We start from the raw sequence: 19,318 nt of genomic DNA, 5'->3' as shown, positions 1-19,318 counted from the left end.
AAAAAAAAATAATTGAAATTTTTTTTTTTTTTTTTTTTTTTTTTTTTTGAGACGGAGTCCCGCTCTGTCGCCCAGACTGGAGTGCAGTGGCCGGATGTCAGCTCACTGCAAGCTCCGCCTCCCGGGTTTACACTATTCTCCTGCCTCAGCCTCCCGAGTAGCTGGGACTACAGGCGCCAGCCACCTCGCCCGGCTAGTTTTTTGTATTTTTTTAGTAGAGACGGGGTTTCACCGTGTTAGCCAGGATGGTCTCGATCTCCTGACCTCGTGATCCGCCCGTCTCGGCCTCCCAAAGTGCTGGGATTACAGGCTTGAGCCACCGCGCCCGGCCTGTTAAATATTTTTTTTAACCAGCCTGGCCAACACGGTGAAACCCCATCTCTACTAAAAATACAAAAATTAGCCAGGCATGGTGGCACACACCTGTAATCCCACCTACTCAGAAGGCTGAGGCAGGAGAATCGCTTGAACCCAGGAGGTGGAGGTTGCAGTGAGCCAAGATCACACCACTGCACTCCAGCCTGGGAGATAGAGCAAGACTCTGTCTCAAAATATGTGTGTGTGTGTGGGGGGGGTGTTTTTCTTTAAAAAGGCCAGGTGTGGCCGGGCGCGGTGGCTCAAGCCTGTAATCCCTGCACTTTGGGAGGCCGAGACGGGCGGATCACGAGGTCAGGAGATCGAGACCATCCTGGCTAACACGGTGAAACCCCGTCTCTACTAAAAAAATACAAAAAACTAGCCGGGCGCGGTGGCGGGCGCCTGTAGTTCCGGCTACTCGGGAGGCTGAGGCAGGAGAATGGCGTGAACCCGGGAGGCGGAGCTTGCAGTGAGCCGAGATCCGGCCACTGCACTCCAGCCTGGGTGACAGAGCGAGACCCCGTCTCAAAAAAAAAAAAAAAAAAAAAAAAAGGCCAGGTGTTGTGGCTCACACCTGTAATCCCAGCACTTTGGGAGGCCAAGGCAGGCAGATCACTTCAGGTCAGGAGTTTGAGACTAGCCTGGCCAACATGGTGAAACTTCATCTCTGCTAAAACCACAAAAAATTAGCCAGGCATGGTGGCTCATGCTTGTAATCCCAGCTACTTGGGAGGCTGAGGTGGAAGGATTGCTTAAACCTGGGAGGCAGAGGTTTCGGTGAGCCAAGATTGCGCCACTGCACTCCAGCCTGGGCGACAGAGTGAAAAATTAAAGACAGAGAGATGAAAAGCCTTCTTTCATCTGGGGCCTGGGGCCCAGGCCCGGGGCCCCACCTCTGTGTCCTCATCACAGGTGTCCTTGTGCTGAGGGACCTGCCCAGGGCCCCACTGCCTGGGCTATGACTCTTCTTTACCATAACTTCTGCCCTGTCTCTCCAACTAGAGGCAGCATGGTACAGCAGAGAGAGCACTGGGCTGGAAGTCTAGAGCCCTCCATTGTAGGCCCCACATGGCTTATCCTTCCTGCCACTGGAACAAGCCCCTCCACTACACTGTGCTGCCTCTTATGGCTCCAGCACACCCTCTTCCCTCCCTGCAAAATGGGAGAGTCAAAGCTAAACCCAACTCTCTCTGAGGCCCTTGTCTTGCTAGAGTCTCAGGTTGACAACAGTGCAGTCCTTGAAAGGCTGGCAAGTTATTCACCCATAGAAAATATTCATTGAGCATACAATGTGTACCAAGCTGCGTGTACTCTGCACAGAGAAAACGGTTCTAGTGTCAAAGCTATCTGCTAGCTAATTCCCTGAATTTATATAGATAGGGAAACTGGAGCCCATAAAAAGGACGGTTAGTACGGGGGCACAGAGGGAATACCCCAGGGTAAAGTCTAAATTTCTTGGCATGAATTAAGTGAGGACAGGTATGTGAAGAGGCTCAAAGGATGTCTGAAGTGTGGCAGGTACCTTGGCCTTCACAGGAAGCCTTGGAGGAGCTGCCCCCGCCTACCAGTTCAGCCTCATCTCGGACCTCATCTCTGAGATGAGAATCTCCTCCTTCTCAGAGCTACAACCACACAAAACTGCTTGTCACCCTCCAGCACACAACTCCAGGCCTTCACATCTGCCATCCCCTCTTCCACCTTGGCCTGAAAGGTGCCTTTTCATTCTCAATGCCCTGCTCTACATGCTGCTCCTCCATGAAGTCTTCCTTGTACCCCTTCTTCCCCCAGCTCAGTGCTTCCTTACTGAAGGCCCCACAGACATTAGTGCTGCCTTCTGATACAGTACTGATCACACCCCAGGGCTCCCCTGCACCCCATGTTCACCATCCCGGCACTTGCCTTCAGACAAGAGTTTCAGTATCTGCCTTTCCAACCAGAACAGTTTCCTCAAGAACAGGGATTGTCTGACTCCTCTTAGTAACCCCAGGCTCAGCACATAGTAGGTGCACCTATGTGTTTAATAGAAACTGGTGGAGGTGGAGATGGTGGGGCTTGTAGATTAGCTGTAGTAGCAACGGTGACGCTTGCATACTGACGGAGGTAGTGATGATAGCGCATAAATACTTTCACTGCAGTCAGTGCTAGCTCCAGGATCCTGTGGGAGGAGTACTGCCCACTGCCAAGAACACAGGAGAGGCTAGGCTAGGACTGGTGGGAAGAAGTAGGTGGTATGGAAGACATATGGACCAGAACTCCAGGAACCACAAGAATGAGCTGGAATGCCTCGTGACCCTCTTAGAAAATGGTGGGGAAGGCTGGGCACAGTGGCTCACACCTGTAATCCCAGCACTTTGGGAGGCAGAGGCGGGCGGATCACCTGAGGTCGGGAGTTCAAGATCAGCCTGACCAACATGGTGAAACCCCATCTCTACTAAAAATACAAAATTAGCCGGGCATGGTGGCGGGTGCCTATTGTCCTGGCTACTTGGGAGGCTGATGCAGGAGAATTGCTTGAACCTGGGAGTCGCAAGTTGCAGTGAGCCGAGATCACACTACTGCACTCCAGCATGGGTGACACAGCAAGAGTGTCTCAAAAAAATAAATAAATAAAAGGGGCCGGGCGCAGTGGCTCATGCCTATAATCCCAGCACTTTGGAAGGCTGAGACGGGCAGATCACAAGGTCAGCAGTTTAAGACCAGCCTGGCCAACATGGTGAAACCCCATCTCTACTAAAAATACAAAATTTAAGCCGGGCGCGGTGGCTCACGCCTGTAATCCCAGCACTTTGGGAGGCCGAGGTGGGCAGATCATGAGGTCAGGAGATCGAGATCATCCTGACTAACACAGTGACACCCCGTCTCTACTAAAAACACAAAAAATTAGCCGGCCGTGGTGGCAGGCACCTGTGGTCCAAGCTACTCAGGAGGCTGAGGCAGGAGAATGGCATGCACCTGGGAGACGGAGCTTGCAGTAAGCCGAGATCGCACCACTGCACTCCAGCCTGGGCGACAGAGCAAGACTCTGTCTCAAAAAAAAAAAAAAAGAAAAAGAAAAAAATACAAAAATTAGCTGGGCATGGTGGCAGGTGCCCGTAATCCCAGCTACTCGGGAGGCTCAGGCAGGAGAATCGCTTGAACCCAGGAGGTGGAGGTTGCAGTGAGCAGAGATTGCACCACTGCACTCCAGCCTGGGAAACAAGAGCGAAACTCCGTCTCAAAAAATAAAAAAGAAAATGCTGGGGAAGACCTCACTTGGCTAGACTTGGAGAACGGGGTGTCCTAAGCAGACAGGAGGCCTCACTTAGTATTCTCCTCACCAGGAGCCTCCTGGGAATCACGCACTTTGCTACAAGATTCAGGGTTTAAATCCTTTGTGGGCTGAGCTGTCTCTATCGCCCCTTCCATGCCAAGCACAGAGTTGGGCACCCTGTGAGTGGGCTGACAGTCCTTTAATGAATCAGCCCCTCAGGACAGTAGAGTACAAGGGCATAGAGTACAGTGGGGTATAACTAACGATGGGGGAGGCGGACAGAGATTTCACTCCTCTTGCCCTAGGAAGCTGCAGGAACTTGGCTGACTTCCCCAAGTCTGCCAACGGGCTAGAGGTGGCCTTGGGGTCTGCACAAGGAAGGTGTGTGTCCCTGTTCCTCTAACCCCGCCATGTTCACTGTGGCCCAAATAACATACAATGGTCCCTCTTATTCATTTTCTTTAACATGTGACAGGCCATGAGCAGCTGAAACAGCTTTGAGGGTCTGGAGAGAGAGAGATTTCCAAGGAGCAGGTGCTGAGGGGAGGCTCTCACTCTGCCCTCTGCTGACAAGAGAATGCAGATTTCTGGGGTCACAGGGCTTGGCCACCACAGTTCAACCCTGGCTAGGAGCCATGCTTCAGGGACTGCAGGGAGGGTACAGTGTGGAGAGAGCACACTGACTGAGAGCCCCTTTCAGGCCCAAGGGGAATTTCCAAGAGAAGGGTGAGGGCGAGACAGCTGGAAGGAGCCCCTGAAGATGTTGAGGAGAGGGCAGGGGAGACTCCCTTGGCCTTGCTTCCTTCTCAGCTCTTCCCACCCCTGGCAGAGGCACCTCTCTGGGACGGGATTTTCCATTTGAAGTCTGAACAAAGGAGTGAGGAAGCTGAAGGCCTGACAGTGTGGGCTTTTCTTCTGCCTCTGACACTAGATGGCCATGTGAACTTGAGCAAGTCACTTCCTCCTCTGGGCCTCAGCTGCCCCATCTGTATGTACCATGAGGGCTCCCTATGACATCTCAGGCCATGAGCTCTGAGAGTCTAGGATCCAGAGATGCCTATCTCTGGGGGCCCATACTGGAGCATTACCTATCACCCAAGGCCACTTAGCCAGGCCTTGTGCTGGCCAGGGTGTCTGTCAACCCAGTCTTTGCCCTTTGGGTATTCAAAATAGTGAGGTACAGCAATCCCTGGATCCCATGGAACCCCAGATAGCCAGCTGGTCCCAAGCCCCTAGCATGTGCCTTGCCTGACGCCAGTGCCACAAACCCTTCAATCCCAGCTTCCTTTCATCCTTCCATTTTAGCTCAAGTGCCACCTCCCTGGGGAAGCCATCATTGACCTCCCTTAGAGATTGCTGTGCTTCCTCTTATCACACTTTTTAACGCTTAATTACTTGTTCGGCATATTTTTCCCCCTACACACACACTCGTTGTGAGGTTCATGAGGCCCAGGACTTTGTCTCTTATTCATCCCTAGGGCAGTGCCTGGTATATAACACTTAGGAAATATTTGTGAAATAAGTGAGTGAGGCTCCCTCTCCCGTCTGGACTCTAAGAAAACAATGTCAGGCCGGGCGCGGTGGCTCACGCCTGTAATCCCAGCACTTTGGGAGGCCGAGGCGGGCGGATCACAAGGTCAGGAGATCGAGACCACGGTGAAACCCCGTCTCTACTAAAAATACAAAAAATGAGCCGGGCGCGGTGGCGGGCGCCTGTAGTCCCAGCTACTCAGGAGGCTGGGGAAGGAGAATGGCGTGAACCCAGGAGGCAGAGCTTGCAGTGAGCCAGGATCGCGCCACTGCACTCCAGCTTGGGCGACAGAGCAAGACTCCGTCTCAAAAAAAAAAAAGAAAACAATGTCTATCCTCTCACAGGGGTCCGAGGGAGACACAGCAGCCACCCTGTCACACTCTTTATTTTTCACATTTCTGGGAAGCCAAAATGTCACAATCTTGAGAAACCCCAAACTCCTCTGGGGAAACCACTCCCCTATCGGAGGTATCCCATAGCAGAGGGAACTCAGCCCCTATTACATTGGTCCAGGCCCCAGGTAAGGACACTGAGGTGCCCTTTACCCAAGAAGAAAGTGGCTGGAAAAGCATATATTGCCCAACCCCAACTCTCCTAAGCACCTTGCTCTAGGGTCTGGGGACAATAACTTCCCCTGGGAGTATTGCAGAGATGACACTGACACCAGGCCCTGAGGGCTGAATAGGAGTTCACTGGATAGCAAAGTGAAGGGGAGCATATCCCAGGCAGGAGAAGCAGCACGGGCACTGACACAGAAGGGGAAAACACATGGAGTGTTGACTGACGGGCAAACAGACACCATCCTGACCTCAGAAGGGCAAGGTGCCCACGACCCCAGAGACCTGACTCTCACTTTGCTTTGGAACTATCTAGGCCCCTTCCTCAGCAGACAGAAATGACATTGTTCATAATGGACTCTTCTTACCCACCTTCCTTTTGAGTTTTGAATGAAACTGTCACCCAGTTGAACTCCTGTTGCCCAGGCTGGAGTACAGTGGCGTGATCTCAGCTCACTGCAGCCTCTGCCTCTTGGGTTCAAGTGATTCTCCTGTCTCAGCCTCCCAAAGGCGCCTGCCACTACGCCCAGCTAATTTTTGTTTTTTGTTTTGAGACGGAGCTTTTTGCTCTTGTTGCCCAGGCTGAAGTGCAATGGCATGATCACAGCTCACTGCAACCTCCGCCTCCTGGGTTCAAGCTATTCTCCTGCCTCAGCCTCCCGAGTAGCTGGGAATACAGGTGCGTGTCACCATACCCAGCTAATTTTTGCATTTTTAGTACAGATGGGGTTTTGCCATGTTGGCCAGGCTAGTCTCGAACTCCTGACATTAGGTGATCCCTGCCCGCCTCGGCCCCCCAAAGCACTGGGATTACAGGTGTGAGCCACTGTGCCCGGCCATAATTTTTGTATTTTTAGTAGAGACGGGGTTTCGCCATGTTGGCTAGGCTGTTTTTGAACTCCTGACCTCAAGTGATCCACCCGCCTCAGCCTCCCAAAGTGCTGGGATTACGGGTGTGAGCCATTGCACCGGCCACCTTATCCACCTTCCTATTACATCCAGGCCACTGGGTCTCAGTGTCTTATCTGGCTGGCTGGAGGTCAGCTCTCCTTTCCTGGACACAGGGACACAGCTCCCATCCCCATGCCTAGCCCCCAGCCCCTACAGGCTTACTCCCTCAGCCCATTCTCAAACCCACAGACTCCTAGAACTAGCAAGAGTCTCAGAGGCCATTAAACCCCAACTTTGTCGGCCAGATGCGGTAGCTCATGCCTGCAATCCCAGCACTTTGGGAGGCCAAGGCGGGCGGATCACAAGGTCAGGAGTTCAAGACCAGCCTGGCCAATATGGTGAAACCCTGTCTCTACTAAAAATACAAAAATTAGCCAGGCATGGTGGCACGTGCCTGTGGTCCCAGGCTGAAGCAGAAGAATCACTTGAACCTGGGAGGCAGAGGTTGCAATGAGCCGCGATCTTGCCACTACACTCCAGCCTGGGCAACAGAGCGAGACTCCGTCTCACAAAAACAAATGAACAAACAAATAAACAAAAAACTATCTTTGTTAAGACAGGGCATGTCTGGTCCAAAGAGGGGTAGGACTTACCCAAGGTCATACAACAGAGCTGAACTCAAACTGAGGGTTCTCTCCACAACTCCACGCCATGAAAGGACCGTCCTCCCTGAGTGGCCAGAGGGAACTTGGAGAGGCCACAGTGAACTGACTGGAGTTAACATAGGGCTAAGTCAGCTAGGTCTGGCAGGGTGGCTCTCAAATTCTCAGTATCAGAGCCATGCCCACTCCCACCCCTCAGCCGCTGCCCACTGCACAAGAGAAACCCTCAAGAGGACTATATACCCCTTTCCCCAAAACTGGTTTTGTCTAAGACTCTAGAGAGGTCACCCCCCTCCAGAGTCAGAAACACAGCCATCATCGTATAATTTTCTTTGTAGAGCGTGGCCTCTGGAGGCAGACTGAGTGGCTCCGTCATTGTAACACTGTGAACCTCACTTCCACATAGATGGGGACCTTGCCCGTCCGGTCCTCCGGCATTCGCATCACCTTGAACAGTGCCTGACACTACAGAGTAAAGAATATGTCTTCTTCAAATAAATGAAGCTGAGTGACCTTGGGCTACTTATTCTCACCCCTTTTTTCTCACCTACAAATGGTAATAACTGTCCACCTCCCAGGTTGCTCTAAGGACATAGGAAGACTTTGATGAAAATGCCTGTCTAGGGTATATATAGCACATAACAGCCTTCCTGTTACTTCTCTTCCCATTCAGATTAGCCAGGACCCTGCCCTCCTTCCACAGGCTGCTTGCCTCCTCCAGAAAGCCTCCCCTGATTATCTGCTGGGCTCCAGTCCTGGCATCTGTCCCAGAAACACTTCCTACCCACACACTTGTCTAGAGTCCAGGTGATATTTCTGGAAGATATGGATTCCTGTTTGTTTTTGGTTTTTTTGAACTTTTTCTTATGTCTGAGTCCTCCTGTGGGACAAGGGTGAGACTCTACCCTCTATGAATCCCCCTCAATCATCATCATCATCACAGGCTGTTTTCCAAACATGGATCACGGTGAACTTAACTAATGCCCAAGTCCTCAGCAGCATAACAACAGCAGAAACCTGCTGCCAGCTGCACCATGCTCCACAGTTCACAACGCAGTTGCATGTCTGTTAGGTTATTTGATCCTGGAAAGCCCCCTATAAAGCCAAGATTTATTATCCCTATTTTACAGATAAGGAAACTGAGGCTTGGAGGGGAGAATAACCTGCCAGCATCTTGTAGCTTGAGAGGGGCAGACCAGGGCAGCAGAGTTGTCCTTTTTTTTTTTTTTTTTTTTTTTGAGACCTAGTCTCACTCTGTTGCCAGGCCGGAGTGCAGTGGTACAATCTCGCTTCACTGCAATCTCCGCCTCCCAGGTTCAGGCGATTCTCCTGCCTCAGCCTCCTGAGTAGCTGAGATTACAGGCACACGCCACTACGCCTGGCTAATTTTTGTATTTTTAGTAAAGACAAGGTTTCACCACGTTGGTCAGGCTGGTCTCGAGCTCCCGACCTAGTGATCCACCCACCTTGAACTCCCAAACTGCTGAGATTACAGGCGAGAGCCACTGCGCCCAGCCAAGCAAAGTTGTTCTTAGGCCCAGAGCCCATTCCTTCCAGACTGGGTCCTTAGAGCTCAGGTGACTAAACTTATAACATAGTCATAGCAACCCCTTGCATTTCTATGGTGACTTCTCTTTAATATAATTTTCTTTCTTTTTTTTTGGAGTCTCGCTCTGTTGCCCAGGCTGGAGTGCAGTGGTGCAATCTTGGCTCACTGCAACCTCCGCCTCCCGGGTTCAAGCAATTCTTCTGCCTCAGCCTTCCGGGTAGCTGGGAGTACAGGTGCACGCTGCCACGCCTGGCTAATTTTTTGTATTTTAGTACAGATGGGGTTTCACCGTGTTGCCCAGGCTGGTCTCAAACTCCTGAGCTCAGGCAATCTGCCCGCCTTGGTCTCCCAAAATACTAGGATTAGAGGCGTGAGCCACCACACCCAGGCTTTAATATAATTTTAATATGCTCTCTTGTGAGAATCTGGGTGAGACAGAAAGGTCACAGCCCCATCAAGGCAATGTCCAGCCAGAGGATTCCCCCTTTCTTCCCCACAAGACAGTGGTGGAGTCAAGGAGCCCACAGAGAAGTTGCTCATCCTACATCATGGCGCTTGATAGTAGCTGAGCCAGGATTTAAACTCTCATCGGCCTGACTCTGATACTCTCCCCACTCTATCAAGTTCCCTCACTTCTCTCTGGGCCATTTCCCATCTGTAAAGTGAGTTGAACGAGAAGATCTTCCAGTCTTACCTGCTGTTCTATGTCCTTGGGAGAGTCATGAAAACAGTCCCCATTTTTGAGGCAGATGATTTGAGTTTAAATCCCAGTTTGGTCAAATCAGTCACTCACTGTCCCTGAGCCTCAATTTTTTCATCGGCAAGTGAGATCTTGACATATTCAGACTAATCAATAAATGTCAGACTTCCTCTCTTCTTCTAAGTCTGTGCAGGGTAGTGAGGTCAGCAAGGGAATCATGGAAGACTGGTAAAACTCCATGACAAGCTCAGTTTTTCCATCTTATAGTAGGAGAGTCAGATTAGAGGAATCAAGACCTGCCTCTTGTAGGTCTTTGAGCCAGAGATTAGAATGGAGGAAATAATGACTTCCCCAGCAAAATCCCTGACCTCCTAGGAATCTCCTGTGTATCTCTCCTCCCCACCTCTCCCAATCTCCATTCTGAACATTTTCCGTGAAAGAGTTAAGCCTTCTGCAGGCTTCCCCTTCCTGGCCAGCGTTGCCAGTGGAGATTAGAGGGATCAGATTTATTTCTCTTAATAAACAGAAAAGAAGTTGGGCCAGGCAGGTGACAAGGAAACAATTGCAATAATAGGAGGCTGGAGTAAAAGGGAACAGGACTTCCTCCAGTCGTACCCGGGGCCACCTCCAGACCTGGGGAAACAACAGCCAGGGGCAAGGAGGTGTTGCCCATGCACGTGGGCTCAAATCAGGCCAACATGCTGCCCAGAAAGCCCAGAGCCACCTGATACTAAACACAAGGCGAGAGGGAGGCCTGGCCACTGACCCAATGACCCCAAACCCAGGTTGTTGGAGCAGTGACCTACAGGCTCAGCTTTTCCAGCCCCCTGCCTCCCAGGCTGGTCTCCCAGAGGAAAAAGGTCCACTGCCCTGGAGTATACACTGCTAGTCCACTAGGCTTCTGCCTGCCAATTCTGACAGTCTAACCACAATCCATCCTGCTGCAATGCCCTCTTGAATGAGATGGGGATGACTTTAGACTGAATCCCAGTGGGGCAGCCCTGGGACAGACTCCATGTCCTGTTGGGACTGCAGAGCCTTTGGAAACATCTCTCACCCAAATCCAATCCTCCCTCAGGGTTTGGCCCAGTCACCCCAGCCTCAGCACCCTCACTTCTATTTGTGGCTGTGCCGCAGGGAAGCAGGGCCCTTATCCAAAAGGAAGATCAGGCCGGATACAATCACACAAGAGGCTTTCCACCCTCTTCCTGACCCCTAAAGTGTTCCTTCTAACTCTCCCAGAAGAGGTGGTTAAAGGACACTGGGAGGATAAACACAGGCAGAATGGGATGGGCCCGCACACCCGGCCATTTCCTCACCTCCAGCACTGCAGCAGCAGTCTAGGAAAGGTGGACTTCCCAGGACGGCAAACCCCAAGGGAGCTCCACCCGCTTGCAAAGACTCAAGCCCTCCCCACCAAAAGGAAGACAGAAACAGGGAAATGAGGGAAGGCCCAAGAAAGGAGCGGAAAGTGACCCCAGCAGGGATGGGCCAGGTCGGCTTCCCCGGCTTTCAGGCTGCCCATTAAGGCCAGAGGAGGAGCCCAGGGGCTCAAATTCAGAAAGACTGAGAACTAGCTGTTGAATTTTAAGTACCCACCCCAGCCCAGGTACAGCCTCTCCATTGAGCTTGGGCCTCAGTTTCCCCCATCTGTAAGCACACTTCTGACACTGGCATGTTTCTCCAGGGCTGGAAGAAGGAGTGATGGTGAGGGGCGGGTTGGTTCACCTTGAGAGCTCACTACCCCAGGAGTTGATGTTTGTGGCCTGGCCCAGGTGAGCGTGAGGAAACTGGCCTAGGTGGGAAAAGCCAGCACTGTTAAGAAGCTAAGGCAGGGCACACTGCGCTCCATGCGGGGTCCTTTGTGGGGCTGGAAATCCAGATCCAGCTGGAGCTGAAACTCTCTGTGAGTGCGGTTGACCTTCCAGACCCAGAGGGTCCCCACCAGAGACCCAAGGCCACCTGTCTCTCCCATTGGCCACAGGCCAGCGTTGAGTCTCTGACCCCCTGACTCAGCAGAGGGCAGAACCTGGGTGAGCCTGGGGGAGGGGGAATCGCCTCACCGCCCTGGAGTCGGGCTGCCAGCACTTCCTGCTCTGCCAGGGTATCCCTGGCCCGGCCGGGGGTCCCTTCCCCTCAGAGCGAGGCAAGACTGGGTCTGGAAAGTGCGGAAGGCAGCGCAGGGTGGAGGTGCTCGGACTCAGCCCTGGCCTCTTAGCTCCCCAGCACCAGTTCCTGGGGGTCACCCCCCTCCAACACGCCGCGCGCGGACCCCCGGCAGAGCCCCCGCGGCCGCACCCTCGGCGCCCCCCCGCGCTCAGCCCAGGTGCCGACCGCCTTACCTCGGCCTTTGCCCTTGGCCCTCTTGGCCTTGTCCTCCGCCTTCTTGGCCCGGGGGGCGGCCGGTTCGGCGCCCTCGGCCCCCGCCGCCTTCTTCTTGCGCCGCTTGCCCCGCAGCCAGCTGAAGGCGCGGCGGAGGCCGGACGCGCCGGAGCGGGACTTCTTCCTGCGCGGGGGGCCGCCCGGGTTCCCCGGCTCCTCGGCCGCAGGTGCGGCGGGGGGCGCGCGGGCCGCCATGGCAGGCGGGGGCGGAGCGGGCGGCGGGTCAGGCCCCCTGCGGCGCGGCGCCCATGCCGGGGGCGGCCGCCGGGGATGCGCGCCCGGAGAAAAGTTTGGGCGGCGGAGGCCGAGCGGGCGCCGAGAGCGGGCGGCAGGAGCGGCGCGGGAGGGGCCGGCCGGGCGGCGGGCGGGGCGCAGGCCGGCGGGGAGGGAAGAAGCGGGGCGGGAGCGGCCGCGGGGCGGGAGCGGCGCTGCCTGCGGCCCCTCCCCGCCTCCCCCTGGCCCGGCGGAGGGCGAGGTCTGGTCCCGCGAGGAGAGGGTCCCGGGAGCCCGGGGTCGTGCCCCCAGCCGGGGCCCGAGAGGGCGGGTCGTGGGGCTGCCCGGGAGGGGGCGGCACTGAGGTTCAGTCCCGCAGGGGGCACCGCGGGAGGTCCGTTCGGAAGAGGGTGGTATGGGGTGGGGACGGGAAGGGGAAGGGCGCAGAAAAGGGGGAGCGAGAGGCTGGGGTTGGACCCCAGGAGCCTTGGTATCCCAAGTTTGGACTGGGAACAGACAGGGGATTCTGGAATATTTTTTCCTGGAATAAGGGAATTTGGAGAACTCCTTCCAAGCCCCGACAGTGTTGGGGGGCTTGCGCCAAGAGTAGAGGCTTCCGACACGTCCAAGACGTGTGACCCGCAGTGGGCATTTCCCTCACATCTGCTGACTAGAGTGGCCTCCTCTCTCTTTACTACACCTTCCCCCCAGGCTCCAACCATCTTCGGTGTGCAGCGGGGGCCCTAGGCGCCCTGTATTCCTGCCTCACCCTTTGGTGGCAGGGATGAGGATAGTCCTTCCTCCTAGTCCTTCCTAGTCCTTGGACTAGGCTTTGAGGCCCCAGGGCACTCCTGCCTGGACCAGGAGTTCCCACTGAGATGCTCAACACTAATTAGGGTTGAACTCTGGGCAGGTGAGAGGCGTGACTGGGAGGCTGGTAGGAAAGAAAGCCTTGAAGAATCCTGAAATTGCTGTGCTCATTGCCTCCAGGCCTCTGCCTCTATTACAGCTGACCAAGCCCTTTTATATCATCTGATCCCACAACAAGAGAAATGGAGGCCAGAAGGGGACAGTGATTGCCCAAGAACACAAGTGGTCAGCGGCAGAGGAGCCAAGATGGGCATCTGGGTCTTGTCTCAGCCTGGTCCGAGGCTTCAAACCCGAAGGGCCAGAAATTGCACTGAGGGCCAGCTGTAGGTTCAGTACCCTTGAACCCCCTCCCTCAGTCCCCAGAAGAGCCTTGTGATGTCCATACCAGTGGGGTGACCAGAATCACCTAATCTGACTCTGGTCACACGGCTTTCTCTTGGTCCTGGTCTCCACGAGCGCAGGGACCCATTTGTCTGGGTCACCCAGCACAGTCAGCCCCAGCACACTGTAGATAGCACTCACCGTGACATTGCAGGATTACTAGAGTGCAGTGGGATCTCCCTGAGTCCCCAGGGGCTCAGCTGTGGTGAACCTGGGGGCTCTGGGGCAGACCACCCCCGTGTCCATGCTGGGCCTCCGTTTCTTGTCTAACCACCATTCATTCAGATCCAGCCCACAATCCCAGAGCACCCGTTCTGGATCGGGAACCAGCCTGTACTCTGAGTGCTCTTGGCCCAGCCTAGCACTAATCCTAAGAACCCAGCCTCTTCCTCTGTTAGCTGGTGAGGAAAGGGAATGTAGGGAAGGCAGTTTTCAAGGGAAAAGTGTTACAGGTGCCAGGCACAGTGGCTCAGGCCTGTATTCCCAGCACTTTGGGAGGCCCACGCAAGTGGATCACCTGAGATCAGGAGTTCAAGACCAGCCAGACCAACATGTTGAAACCCCATCTCTACTAAATACAAAAACTTAACTGGGTTTGGTGGTGCATGCCTGTAGTCCCAGCTACTTGGGAGACTAAGGCAGGAGAATCGCTTGAACCGGGTAGGCAGAGATTACAGTGAGCAGAGATTGCGCCATTGCACTCCAGCCTGGGCAACAGAGCAAGACTCTGTCTTTAAAAAAAAAAAAAAACTTATTAAGCATTTCAAGGCCTGCCTGCCACAGTGGCTCATGTCTGTAATCCCCAACACTTTGGAAGGCCGAGGTGGGAGGATTGCTTGAGCCTAGTTCGAGACCAGCCTTGGGCAACATGGTGACAGCTCCTCTCTCAAAAAAAAAAAAGAAAAAAAAACTAGTTTTCATTAGCCAGGTGTGGTGGCACGTGCCTGTGGTCCTAGCTACTCACTCGGGAGGCTGAGGTGGGAGGATCCCCTTGAGCCCAGGAGGTCAAGGCTATAGTGAGCTATGTTCGCGCCACTGCACCCCAGCCTGCAAAACAGAGTGAGACCTTGTCTTTGTTGTTGTTGTTGTTGTTGTTTGTTTTTTTGAGACAGAGTCTCGCTCTGTCATCCAGGCTGGAGTGCAGTGTCATGATCTCGGCTCACTATAACCTCCGCCTCCCAGGTTCAAGCGATTCTCCTGCCTCAGCCTCCCGAGTAGCTGGGACTACAGGCGCCCGCCACCACTCCTGGCTAATTTTTGTATTTTTAGTAGAGATGGGGTTTCACCATATTGGTCAGGCTGGTCTCAAACTCCTGACTTCAGATGACCCACGCACCTCGGCCTCCCAAAGTGCTGGGATTACAGGCGTGAGCCACCGCGCCTGGCCTGACCTTGTCTTTTAAAAAAAGAATTTCAAGAGGCAATAGCAGGCTGCGCAAGGTGACTCATGCCTGTAATCCCAGCACTTTGGGAGGCCGAGGCCGGCGGATCACAAGGTCAAGAGTTCGAGACCAGCCTGGCCAGCATAGTGAAACCCCGTCTCTACTTAAAACACAAAAATTAGCCAGGCGTGGTGACAGGCGCCTGTAATCCCAGATACTCGAGAGGCTGAGGCAGGAGAATCACTTGAAACCGGGAGGCGGCGGTTGCAGTGAGCCAAGATCACGCCATTGCACTCCAGCCAGGGCGACAGTGTGAGACTCCATCTCAAAAAAAAAAAAAAAAGACAGGCATGCTGGAGGGTGCCTATAATCCCAGCTACTCAGGAAGCTGTGGCACAAGAATAACTTGAACCCAGGAGGCAGAGGTTGCAGTGAGCCGAGATCATGCCATTGCACTCCAGCCTGGGCGACAAGGGTGAAACTCTGTCTCAAAAAAATAAAATAAAATAAAATAGATAAATAAATAAACAAATAAAGTACAAAAAAATTAGCAGGGCATGGTGGTGCTTGTCTGTGGTCCCAGCTGCTCAGGAGGCTGAGGCAGGAGAATTGCTTGAACCCAGAAGGCAGAGGTTACAGTGAGCTGAGATCGTGCCACTGCACTCCAGCCTGGGTGACAGAGCGAGACTCTCTCCCAAAAAAAAAAAAAACAGGTTGGGTGCAGTGGCTCACACCTGTATAATCCCAGCACTTTGGGAGACTGAGGCGGGTAGATCACAAGGTCAGGAGTTCAAGACCAGCCTGGCCAAGATAATGAAACCCCATCTCTACTAAAAATACAAAAATTAGGCCAGATGCGGTGGCTCACACCTGTAATCCCAGCACTCTGGGAGGCTGAGGCAGGCTGAGGTTGGTCAGGAGTTCGAGACCAGCCTGACCAACATGGAGAAACCCTGTGTCTACTAAAAATACAAAAATTAGCCGGTCGTGGTGGTGCATGCCTGTAGTCCCAGCTACTCTGGAGGCTGAGGCAGGAGAGTCGCTTGAACCCGGGAGGCAGAGGTTGCAGTGAGCGTAGATCGTGCCGTTGCACTCCAGCCTGGGCAACAAGAGCGAAACTCCATCTCAAAAAAAAAAAAAAAGTATATATATATATATATTCACACACACACAAATACAAAAATCAGCCGGGCGTAGTGGCAGGTGCCTGTAATCCCAGCTACTTGGGAGGCTGAGGCAGAGAATTGCTTGAACCTGGGAGGCAGAGGTTGCAATGAGCTGAGATTGCGCCACTGCACTCCAGCCTGGGCGACAGAGCAAGCGTCTGTCTCAAAAAAAAAAAAAAAGACGGGGGGGCAACAGCAAAACATTCAACCAAGCACAGAGCCTTTCTGAGCATGGGTTATGTGTAAATACACAGTTTGCATGCCTCTGAAGATAGCCCTGCCAGTGTCTCATATAATTCCTCAGGGAAATTCCCCTCAAACTAGAATTTCCGGGAATCAACCCACAGATTGGATCCTCTGATTTGGAGGTAGGGAGAGGAAGAAGGGAAATGAGGAGAGGTCAGAGTTGTATTCCCTTCACTGCTCCTGACTCCAGCACCCAGAGATTCTCACTTCTCATCCCTAGTCCGGACTATGCTCAGACCAGCAGTTCAGCTTTCCCTCTTGCTTCCTGGCCTAATGGACAGACATGCTTCTGAGCCACCCAGGGAGGGCTAGCCTAGGAAGAGCTAGCCTGTGTCTCAGCTGTAGCTGAATCCTGCTCCCTGGATTAATGATTGCTCAGCTCAGCTACATGTCTTTGCTGGCCTTGCAGGCAGCTGAGGGAGCTGATTTCCCAGCAGTCCCTGTGGATAGGGCCCAAAGTTCAACCTGGAGCCAGGTTGTCACCTGACCAGGAAGAAAACTTCCAACCTGTCCCCAGGGAGGAACCAGCAAAAAAACCAGGCTTGAGGCAGCATCCCAAGGGCCCTCCAGCTTTGCCTCTCTGTTTGGGGAAATCCCAGGACCACCCTGATGTTGCCCTCACACACACCAATCCCCCTTTCCACTTGGGAGACCTGCCTTCCACAGGACCCAGCTTTGTCCTCTGCTGGGCCTGGCCTCCTACCACCAAGACTCCTCACTCCAGACTGGGCAGCCAGGCCAAAAGTTGTGGCTGAACCTCTTACATTTTACAGGGAAGACCAGGAAGAGACAGACAGCCTCAGGATGGGAGCACCTGTGGCTTCCCTCAGTTCCCTCAATAGACCAATTGCAGGGGCCAGAATTGTACCAGAGGGCAGAGCAGTCCTGCATAGTTGAAAGTTGGGAGGGGGGAGATTTAGATCCCAGCCAGCATTCTTCTGTCCCCTAATCCGTGGCTCTTGGCATCTGTGGCAGCCGTCTTAACATTTCAAACAACCTCCCTGCTGAGGTCTTCTTTGATCCTCTAGGCATCTCTTAGAATCAAGCCCCAAGCCTAATTCCACCCATTTTTCCTCCCGCTGAGTTGAGAAGAGAAATGGGTTGTGTAGGGTGTTAGTGGTGTGTGGCCAGAACAAATGGAGTCTTATGGGTTCCCAACTTTAAGTTGATGCCAGCTCCTAAGAAAAGAGAGGAGGGGGGAGAGGAGATGTGAGGGTGCAGGGGGAGGAAAGAAGAGAGAAAGGAGAGAGCAGAGAGGTAGTTTTTGCCACCACCCAGTCTCTAGTGTGCAACGGGTTGTGTTTCCCTTCGTTCTTTCAACAAGTATGTCCTGAGCACCAGTGCTGTGTTCCAGCTTCCAGAGATTGACCACAGATATTCAGTGATCAGATTGTCCCTCTCTTAGCTGTCCACAGTGTAGAAAAGTGGTTTTCAAACTTTTTATTTTAGCAGTGGAACTTTTTTCTCCCTCAGACAAAATCCATCCAAATTCTGGTGAATAAAAGCAATATAAGTATAAATTTTGTAAATCAAAACTTATAACTTTTACATACAATAAAGTAAATCAGTGGGGCCAGGCATGGTGGCTCACACCTGTAATCCCTGCACTTTGGGAAGCTGAGGCAAGCAGATCCCCTGATGTCAGGAGTTTGAGACCAGCCTGGCCAACATGGTGAATCCCCATCTCTACTAAAAATACAAAAATTAGCCAGGTGTACTGGTGTGCGCCTGTAGTCCCAGCTACTCAAGAGGCTGAGGCAAGAGAATCGCTTCAACCCGGGAGGTAGAGGTTGCAGTGAGCCGAGATCACAACATTGCATTCCAGCCTTGGCGACACAGCGAGACTCCGTCTCATAAAGAAAAAGAAAAAGGAGGCCGGGCGCGGTGGCTCACGTCTGTAATCCCAGCACTTTGGGAGGCCGAGGTGGGTGGATCACGAGGTCAGGAGTTCGAGACCATCCTGGCTAACATGGTGAAACCCCGTCTCTACTAAAATTACAAAAAAATTAGCCGGGCGTGGTGGCGTGCGCCTGTAGTCCCAGCTACTTGGGAAGCTGAGGCAGGAGAATGGCGTGAACCCGGGAGGCGGAGCAGAGCTTGCAGTGAGCCGAGATTGTGCCACTGCACTCCAGCCTGGGCGACAGAGCGAGACTCCGTCTCAAAAAAAAAAAAAAAAAAAAAAAGAAAAAGAAAAAGGAAAAAAATAATTAAAAATACATAAATAAAGTAAATCAGGCCAGGTACAGTGGCTCACGCCTGTAATCCCAGCATTTTGGAAGGCCGAGGCAGGCGGATCACAAGGTCAGGAGTTTGAGACAAAATTTGGCTGAGCGTGGTGGCGCACCCCTGTAATCCCAGCTACTCGAGAGGCTGAGGCAGGAGAATCACTTGAACCCGGGAGGTAGAGCTTACAGTGAGCAGAGATGGTGCCACTGCATTCCAGCCTGGGTGACAGAGTGAGACTCTGTCTCAAAATAAATAAAATAAAAATAAAAATAGGCCGGGTGCGGTGGCTTGCACCTGTAATGCCAGCACTTTGGGAGGCCGAGGCAGGTGAATCAACTGAGGCTGGGAGCAACATGGAGAAACCCCATCTCTGCTAAAAATACGAAATTAGCCAGGTGTGGTGGCACATGCCTGTAATGCCAGCTACTCAGGAGGCTGAGGCAGGAGAATCGCTTGAACCCAGGAGGCAGAGGTTGCAGTGAGCCAGAGATCGTGCCATTGCACTCCAGCCTGGGCAACCAGAGCAAAACTCCATCTCAAAAAAAAAAAATACATAAAACTAAAATAAAGGCCGGGTACAGTGGCTCACACCTGTAATCCCAGCACTTTGGAAGGCCAAAGCAGGAGGATCACGAAGTCAGGAGATCGAGACCATCCTGGCTAACACAGTAAAACCTCATCTCTACTAAAAAAAATACAAAAAATTAGCCGGCCGTGGTGGCCGGTGCCTGTAGTCCCAACTATTCCGGTGGCTGAGGCAGGAGAATGGTGTGAACCTGGGAGGCGGAGCTTGAAGTGAGCGGAGATTGAGCCACTGTACTCCGGCCTGGGCGACAGAGCGAGACTCCGTCTCAAAAATAAATACATTAATTAAATTAAATAATAAAAATAAAGTAAATCAGTGAGAGCAGTGATGACTGTTTTTTTTTTTTTTTTTTTTTTTTTTTTTTTTTTT

At 53.0% G+C, this 19,318-nt stretch overlaps 1 protein-coding gene across 1 annotated transcript in view; it reads right to left on the bottom strand.

Annotated features, from left to right (window-relative positions):
• The window catches only part of KIAA1522 (KIAA1522 ortholog), a 36,878-nt gene extending 24,740 nt beyond the window's left edge, over positions 1-12,138 (bottom strand). Inside the window, exon 1 of the mRNA XM_025395732.1 lies at positions 11,840-12,138. Coding sequence (XP_025251517.1) covers positions 11,840-12,074 — 235 coding nt within the window. The 5' untranslated portion in view covers positions 12,075-12,138. The remainder of the gene's footprint in view (positions 1-11,839) is intronic.
• Between the last annotated feature and the right edge of the window lie 7,180 nt (positions 12,139-19,318).

This window comes from Theropithecus gelada, chromosome 1 (genome assembly GCF_003255815.1).
Source record: "Theropithecus gelada isolate Dixy chromosome 1, Tgel_1.0, whole genome shotgun sequence".
NCBI lineage: Eukaryota > Metazoa > Chordata > Mammalia > Primates > Cercopithecidae > Theropithecus > Theropithecus gelada.
Note: the sequence above shows the minus strand (reverse complement) of the source record. Positions and strands in the feature narration are given on the sequence as shown.